This window comes from Pinus tabuliformis, chromosome 4_2, assembly GCF_031772625.1.
Source record: "Pinus tabuliformis cultivar Carrire ecotype Pingquan chromosome 4_2, CPIR1, whole genome shotgun sequence".
Classification (NCBI taxonomy): domain Eukaryota; kingdom Viridiplantae; phylum Streptophyta; class Pinopsida; order Pinales; family Pinaceae; genus Pinus; species Pinus tabuliformis.
In genome coordinates, this window is record NC_142304.1 from 391,437,000 (window position 1) to 391,446,251 (window position 9,252).

Below are 9,252 nucleotides of genomic sequence, written 5' to 3' on the forward strand. Positions count from 1 at the left end.
GAGTTCTCATGTAAGAAGGATAGGTAGTGTGCTATGAATCGTAGAAACTAAATGAGCACAAGTAGAACTATCCAACGTATGATCTTGAGCTAGCAACAATTATACATGCGTTGAAAATGTGGCAGGAATATCTTCTTGGCAAGAGGTTTACTTTGATGAGTGATCACAGTGGGTTGAGATATTTATTTGATTTATTGAATCTAAATGTTAGGCAAGCTAGATGGTTGGCTACCCTTAGTGAGTTTGACTTCGAGATCAGATACATCAAAGGAAGGGAGAACTGGGTTGCAAATGCTCTTAGCAGGAAGGTATAGGGAAATCATATAGAAGTTATGAGCTCTTATGGGACAAAGTTACAAGATAGGATCTTGTAGGTAGGACAATGGGATGAAAAATACATGGAGATTATGCACAGGTTGTAGCAGAGCATAGGTATAGGTACAGGTGATTAGGATGCAGATTATTGTATTATGGTAGATGGTTTGGTGAGGTTTAGAGACAGGGTCTATGTACTAAATTGCAGTGAGCTCAAGAATCTTATCTTGATGGAGTTTCACGTCAAGCCATACTCAGGTCATCCGAGATATCAGAAGACATTGATGGAGGTAAAGAAGTTCTACTATTGGCCGAATCTGAAGAAGGAAGTGGGAGAGTTCATGGCTAGATGCTTAGATTGTTAATAGGTAAAGGAAAAATGTAAGCATCCAGGTGGGTTACTATAGTCGATAACGATTTCAGAATGGAAATGGGAGGTCATTTCCATGGACTTCATCGTAGGTCTTTCGAGGACAACGAGGAAACATGATTCTATTACGGTTGTGGTTGATAAGTTGAGCAATGTAGCTCACTTCATTGCAGTGAAGACTACATATTCAATGAGTGAGGTAGCACAGGTTTTCATTAGAGAGATAGTGAGATTACATGGTGTTCCAAAGAAGATTGTGTCAAACAAGAATGCAAAGTTCACTTCCAAGTTTTGGAAGGAGCTGTACATAGTTGGCCTTCAGTGTAACTTATCATCTATAGATAGGTGGACAGAGAGAGGGTCAACAGGATATTGGAGGATATGTTGATGATGTATGTGATGTACCAGCAAAAGAAATGGGAGGAATTCCTTCCATTGGTTGAGTTTTCATACAAATATGGTTATCAGGAGTCATTGAGGATGAGAGCTTTCGAGACATTGTATGGGTGGAGTTGTAACACTCCCATCATCTAGAGTGATCGAGTGAACAGGGTACTCATTGGACCATATATGTTGGAAGATATGAAACATGAAATGCAGATTATAAAGAAGAATCTAAAGGCAGCACAAGATAAACAGAAGAGTTATGTGGATCAGAACAAGGTATTCAAGGAGTTTTAGGTTGGGGAGCATGTGTATTTGTGCATCAAGCCCAAGAAAATATCTTTGAGGATTGATTCATGTGTCAAGTTGGCACCAGAGTATTGCAAGCCTTTTGAGATTCTTGAGAGGATTGGACAAGTGGCATATCGATTTGCACTGCCTCCAACATTGCAATTCCATGATGTTTTCCATATTTCATTGCTTAAGAAGTGTATAAAGGATGTTGATAATGTTATTTATTCGTTTGTATTGCAGGTGGAGCAAGAAGAAGACTTCTAGGCGGAACCTTAGTGCATATTGCAGCATAAACGTCTCATGCTCAGGAATAGAACCATAGAGCAAGTTAAAGTGTAGTGGAAGCACTTTGGGCTTGAAGAAGCTACATGGGAGATGGTGGATTAGATCCGGGCCATGTATCCTTCATTGTTTGTCGGTTAAGGCAAAATGGTTTTGGTTTGATGTTGGTATATATTTGGCATACATTTTGCTGGTGTTTTGGTATATGTATGTATATGTATATGGATGTAAACACTGCCATGAGCTAAGTTATAAAGCTCCAAGAAGCGGTAGGGGTGTCATGTTATTATGGTTGTTATCTTGTCATGTTGACATGATGTTTTGCTTTAGAGGAAGTCTTTCATTGTAATTACTGCAACGAGATATGTTATAAAGCTACATCGGTAGTATGTTTGCTTTTCAACAATTTTTCTTAGGTTGTGTTGTGGTTTAACACTAAGGATAGTGTTCCCCAAGGGGGAGGGTTCTGTAACAACCCTAGTGAAAATTTCATGTAATAAAAGTTAATAAAGGAAAAAATAAGACCACGATTAAGGGACACATATTCCTAGTTTAATGTTGGGAAAAGATATCCTAGTAGGCATCATTGGATGTGCATTTATGACTAAGGAAATTGGCAAAGGCATTAAAATGCAAAGAGACATTTTTAGCACATTTATTTATGAAAATAAAGGAAATTAGGAGAACAATGGAAAATGAAGGAAATAGAGGCCTCATTAATAAAAAGGCTTTTGAGGATCATTTGGTAACCTTTTGTTAGTTCAAGTTTAGATCTCTCTCATTATTCTCTCTCTCTCTCTCACTCTTGGTCACTTAGGGTTTTCTTGGAGCACTTTAGCTTTGGATCAAGGAAGGAAAATCAAGCAAAGGAAAGGAAAGGAAAACAATGATCAAGGAAGGAAAAGTAGGATCAGACAACTTCAAGAGAAATACTTGCAGGTAACCTTTTGCAAGTGTGATTTCCTAGCTAGTTTGGACATGCATGGCTTTACATGTTGGTGTATGATTCTCTTGTTGTTGATGGCATGGTTTTGTCAGGTTATGATAGTGGTTTCCAACCCAGCCTTGCCTTTTTTCTTGATGCCATGATATGTTGGGATGTTTATCTCAGTTTTGAGCTTTGGTTTGTTGGATGGATATTGGAATCATGGTTTTTCATGTATTTACTTGTAATTGTCAAATGGATAGATGCAAGACCTAATTAATATTATAAAACTTCAACGAAGATAAAGGTGATCCTTCTCATTATATTTCATAAATTCTTTCAATGATTTATGCTATTAACTACATTTAATAATATAATTATACTAGAGTACATTTATTAACATAATTGTGCTAGTACTTATAACTTGTCTTTCAACTATATATGAATGGCAAAACTAATAGTAAGTCAAAGTGAATCGATCACACTACTACCACCTTCGGTCGGACTCCTAACAATAATGACGGTTGTAACCGTCCATCTCTGTGATAATTGAGACCAAGAAAGGAGAGAACAAGACCTAACACCTAATTCTTCTGCTGCCTCGTTCTGGCACGCAATGCCTCCTCACATGTGTTGGACACGTTGGTTGACCCGGACAACAACGTGGCATCCAAGCAATTTAAAGTCACGTGCACATGAAACTCAAGCTAAATGAAATTGGACGGAAGAGTAATCCGTCGGCAAGGGAAGAAGAGAGGAATATGCCGTCGCAAGTCAAAGTGGATGATCATAATTCCTTATCCATTCACTCTCCTCATTTAACGGTCCACTTCATATTTTGCAATGTCATTTTGTTATCTGACACTTACGTCTCGGTGAGACTTTATATTTGGCCACGTCATCACAAATTTACATGTTAGTTGTGACTTATATTTACCACGTCACGTGTCGGTGGGATTTGGACTTTGAATAAAACCTTCCGCGTTTTCTTGGTTAATAGTTAGCATGGATAGCATTTTGGTTTTGTAATACAGTATTGACAGTGGTGGTTGTTATATGTAGAGGATGGGCCTTGTCTATCTTATGTAATTGGCAATGTTTTATTGTGAGGAAGTTATTGATGATTATATGTATTATTGTTATCATAAACAAAACCTTAATAGCTGTAATTTATGGATTATATATATATTAATATTAGTTGTAATATATATATATATATATATATATATATATTTTTTTTTTTGTGTGGGAACTATCATGAAAAGTTATTAATCGTTATAATATATATTATGATGATGAATAAGTAGAACATTAAAAGATGTTATATATGGATGAAATAGATGGTTATATATATATATATATATATATATATATATATATATTATTGGATTTGTATTAAGATTTAATATATATGATTTTACATTATATTTAATATAATTTATTTGATTGTTATAATTATGCTGAAAAGTATGTTTATTTTGAAATTTTTTTTAGAGTTTTAATTTAATTATAAAAAATTAATAATTATTATGAAGATGTATAGATTTTTTTATGGAATATTTTAAATGTTTTAATGGTATTCACAAATTAAAAGTTGAGATTTATTTCTAAAATAGTTATGTCTTTTTTGTTCTCATTAATTATAAGGAAATGTTATTTCAACAACTATCATATGAAATAGATTATGGGTTTTTGGTCATGTGGTATTGATAAACCATTGTATTGGCCCATTATATTATAACAAGGCTTATTTAGAGATTAAAAATTTAAATGATAAAGTGAGGTGATTCCCATAATTAAAAATTTTGTTACATGCTTTTTAAAATTTATATTTATTTAACTTATGTTATTTAATTTTTAATTAATAATAATGATAGTTTAAATAAAATTGTAATTTAGTTAAATTTTTATTTTTATTTTTTAATTTTAGAATCATGAAATAAATATTCCTCTTAAAAAATTATTTATAATTAGATGATGATGATGATGATGATGATGATGATGATGATGATGATGATGATGATGATGATGATGATGATGATGATGATGGTGGTTAACGTCCCTTGAGACCAAACATTGGTCTATCGGACCTAAAGAAACAAATTATTTAGTTTGATTTAAGATTTTATTCCTATGCTCAAAAAGCTTGGAGAGAAGTCTCCCGAGCTCACTATAATTTTGACATTGTAAAAGGCTAGGAAGGTCAATGTTGTAACAAAGATTGTGAAACTAAGATCTAATGTGGTTGTACGCGAGGCACTCTAAGAGGAAGTGGTTTTCATCCTCAATGTTCCTATTCTCACATATATGGCAGATGCTTTCCATCCATGGCGTTTTAGGAACTGCCCAACGACCTGTTTCACTATGGAGCTCATGAGAATTCGTTCTAATCTTTGCTATATTAATTTTCTTCTTTGGGCTAGTTAAAATAGATACTTTTGATCTTCTAGGGTGGGGTTGATGACCTTCTTATAATAATATATTATGATCATCCAAAAGTAAATCATTAAAAATTATTATAAAATCATTAAAAATTATTATTATAAATAATACGAATAAATAGTATATATGTTATTGAAATTGGATTAAAATTTAATATATAATTTTACACCATAATTACTTTTATAATGTAAAATAATTATTAGTTATAATATATATATTAAAATTTATATTTAATAAAAATAATTAATGAGTATTATTAATCAAACAACTTAAAATTTCAATAAATCCTTCGGATTCCTTTCCAACAATGTAGAATCATTTATGTTTGTATAAGTGGGTTTGAAAATATCCAGATAATTCTTCAATAAACTCCACTATCTCTCAACTTTGTATTTATGTAAAAACCTATATTTGAGAATCTATCATGTTTTGGTGTTCTTATTTAACTGTTTCCATCATGGCATTGTGTTTTAAAACATTATTAAAGAGTTAATTGGGGTTTAAAATAGAATTTATGACCCTTTCACTGAGTTTTAAAATAAAATTCAGGAAATTAGAGAGTTAATTGGGGTTTAAAATAGAATTTATGACCCTTTCCTGAGTTTTAAAATAGAATTCAGGAAATTTGGGCTCAGTCCAAGATAATAGCATCATTTACTTCCGTTGAACCATAAGGTAAGCGTTGGAAATATTCAAGTAATCCTTTGATAGTATTGTATTACTTTCATAGTATTGTAGGTGTGTTGCACATGGTAGAAGAACAATGGTGGTGTTATGTGAAAGTGCAGGTCACTTCCTCTTTTTCTCTGTACTTTATTTCTATTATGGATAACTCTTAATTCACCATGTGAATTTGCTTGGATTTGAGTACTATATTCCTATGTCATACCAACCGTTTATGTTGTTTGTATGTAATCCACCCATCACAAGTGAGTGCAATGTTGGTGCAACAGGAACAGCAACACCATCTATGAAATTTGCCAAACATTCACTCATTTGAATTAGACTCAGAAGAATGTTCACGGATTCAACTGTTCCCAAAACATTAAGAGTTGATTCATTGAATGAGTGACGGAGAAGAATGTGCAGGGAACAATAGTGCATTCATTGAATGAATGAGATTGAAGAATCCATTTCAGAGAAACTTGTCGAATTGTAACAGAAGCCCAAAACTACCCATTGTCAAGAGATGACCACACGTTACCTGTGGGCAGTGACCAGGATGACGGTTCAGAGTTCCATGTCCAGTTGTCGGTCAAGGGCAATTGACACATCTGCTCAACAACGGGCTCCTCCACATTGGGCAGGCCCCAGTTGGCATCTGATGTGTGCTGGTTGACAAGGTTATCCATAAAATGACCTTCACCCTTCAACAGGTTAGAGAAGGAACCGAATTTGGGTAGAGCCAAATTGAGTTGTGTGTGCTGCAAGTCAGTAGCTGACGGTGACGAGACCTCCGGCTCCGGGGACGAGACCACCCTGGAGGAATGACTCACTTTCTTGTAAATTCGGCACAGTACCCAATCGTCCAACTGAAACAACACAACACATAATTAAATGGAGTAACTAAATTAGATTAAAATAAACGCACTTATCAACATAATAATAAATGAGAACACTTACACGTAAAGATCCCTTTCTCTTCCTAGTTGACATGGTTTCAGCTAGGCGGTATTCGTGCATGATCCAGTTGGTCTTGAGGCTCTTAAGAGGGCTCCCTCTGTAAAATACCAGAGATTTCTTCACGCCCACATTCTGCAACGATGCAGTTCCCGACATTATAACGATGGGTTTATCTGTTCCCGTGGCTTTCCAGTACCCGGACCCGGCCGATCTGTTTGGCCGGTCTCCGTTGGGATATTTACGGTTCCTCGGGCTGAAGAAATACCATTCTTGCTCCCCATAAGAAGCCTTCGCTGAAATCCAATCAACACAATGAGAAAAATTGTCTCAGAGAATGCAACAAAATAAAACTAACACATGCCCATTACGAACCCGGGTTAGGAGGGGTACTCACCGGGCAACTCCCAGGGATCATACTTGTACAGGTCAATCTCTGTAATAATTGAAGCAGGGAGAGGCGAACAGGAGACTTTCTTTTTCAGGTAATGAATCACCAGCTCCTCGTCCGTGGGATGAAATCTGAAGCCCGGAGGCAATTGTTGCAGCGCCTGCTCTTCCATCATGATCTTCGTATCTATAAAGCAAAGCAAATGAAGAAGTGTTTGAAATATTGGGAGGAGCATCCCTCCCCCTTTTATGGTTGCTGCTCACCGCGTTAAATTTCCTAACACTCAATCTGGCGCCCACTGACCCGCTGACACTTTCTGTGACACATAAGATGACAGTGACAGCAACGTGGCCTACACGAAAATCTGCAGAAAACCAACGCGGAGAAGCAACGTGCACATAGATTCAGGAGATGGCGACCAATCCAGTTTCAAGAAAAGAGAAGCCGTGCTCTGTGAATGTCAAAACAACACGTGTGTACAGTGAGAAAGATGCCGGAGTTTACCTGTTATATCTTTTGGAATATTTTGGGCATATTTTGCGTTGAATTTGTTTAGGTTAGGTAAGGTTGTATTTTGTTGTTAATTTACAATTTTATATTAACAAAGTTCATAAGTTACATAGTTGAATAAGTTACTAATTTTGTTTTTGGTTTAGCAGAAAAGTTTATTTTACAGTTTAGTAGGTGGAGATGTGTAAATCTATTTGTTAGTAGATTTGTTATAATAATAAAAAATATGTTTTAATGTAATTAGAAGTTAAAAAAATATGGGAGTAATATGTTTTCAAAAATATTTCAACTCGAGATTTAAATGAACTAGTTGAAGATCTATGTTAACTAATTTATGCTGATGTCAACTAATTTGTATTTTACACTGTAAAAAAATTTACATATGCGATTGTATCAACTGACAATAAATTCGGTTTATCTTTTTTCTAGATATTTAATTGGAAGGAAAAAATTATATCATGTAAAGTAATAAAAATATGTTGAAATCACAGATTTAATTAGTAATTTTTCCATAATTAAAATATCTAAATGTATATTAAACACATTTTAAATAATAAAAAATATCACTATATAATTAGCCAAATTCTAACTAATAATGCAAAATCTATAATAATAAAAAAGACAGTATTTTTTATTATTATTCCTCGTCGAATCCGTCCCATTATCCTTATCACAACTTTACGTGCTTATTTGAGATTCGAACCTTGGTCGTGATTATCAACTGTTTTGATTCTCCTAAATACGCAAGCTTTGGTTGATCCAGAATTGTCACAAGGTTACGTACCAGTTCGGGATTCGAACTTTGGACATAGATACGAAACACAACTTCTTTTTCTAATTACGCAAGCTTTCATTGACAAGAGTTTCGATAAATAGGTCATGCTTCGGTGAACGTTATGTCATTGTTCGGACAGCAATGTTCATATACCATGCAATTTATAATGAGTAATCCTCATTGTGCATCGTGAAAAATAAGGTATGGATTTTAGGTTTGATGATATATTTGGATATAATTGATGTATTTACATCGTATATATGTTGGGTAGAGTTGGGTGACTGGACCGACGGAAAATCATTTTCAACTCATCATTTTTCACACGTTAAAGTAGAGAATATAGTTCATACGTAATTGTAATTTTATCAAAAGATTTAAATGTGCGGGATTCGGAGTATTATCCTGTGATGAATAAAAAGGAGATGGACAATAAAACATTATATTCGGACCATTATCCTGTGATGAATAAAAAGGAGATAGACAATAAAACATTATATTCGGAGTATTATCCTGTGATGAATAAAAGGGAGATAGACAATAAAACATTATATTAATATAAGTATATGGGAATTTGACCCTTTCAAAATTAAGATAGATTTATATTAATATAATTATATAAATGAAATAATTTGTAAATTTTTAATAGGAATGAATTTATGATAAATTATAATTATATATATAAAATAAAATTATGAATTATTGAGATTTATTATCATTTCATTATAAATTTTGTTATAATAGTATAAGTCAATAAAGTGGTTTATCACTAGCATATATCCAAAAAATTATAACTCATTTCATATGACACTTGTTAGTATTTATTTTAATTGATCAATTTAATTAAAAAAACAAAAATGGTATAACCAATTTGGAGATAAATCTCAACATTTAATTTGTGTATATTGTTAAGAAAATTTTAGAAATTTCCATGGAGGTTAAATCCC

The 9,252-nt window shown here is 33.6% G+C and overlaps 1 protein-coding gene across 1 annotated transcript; it reads right to left on the bottom strand.

Moving 5' to 3' along the window:
• Positions 1 to 5,983: 5,983 nt before the first annotated feature.
• On the bottom strand, positions 5,984 to 7,259 carry LOC149169606 (NAC transcription factor 32-like). The gene is made up of 3 exons (XM_089427128.1): positions 7,030 to 7,259; positions 6,636 to 6,928; positions 5,984 to 6,544 (listed from the first exon to the last, which is right to left on the bottom strand). The coding sequence occupies exons 1-3, from the start codon at positions 7,256 to 7,258 to the stop codon at positions 6,185 to 6,187; spliced, it is 882 nt and encodes a 293-aa protein (XP_089283254.1). The 5' UTR covers position 7,259; the 3' UTR covers positions 5,984 to 6,184.
• Positions 7,260 to 9,252: the final 1,993 nt, after the last annotated feature.

Coding starts and splice junctions, on each gene's coding strand:
- LOC149169606 (XM_089427128.1), bottom strand. CDS start 7,258: ATGCTCCTCCCAATATTTCAAACACTTCTTCATTTGCTTTGCTTTATA. Junction 6,929..7,029: donor TGATCCCTGGGAGTTGCCCG/GTGAGTACCCCT, acceptor ATTGGATTTCAG/CGAAGGCTTCTTATGGGGAG. Junction 6,545..6,635: donor AGAGAAAGGGATCTTTACGT/GTAAGTGTTCTC, acceptor GTGTTGTTTCAG/TTGGACGATTGGGTACTGTG.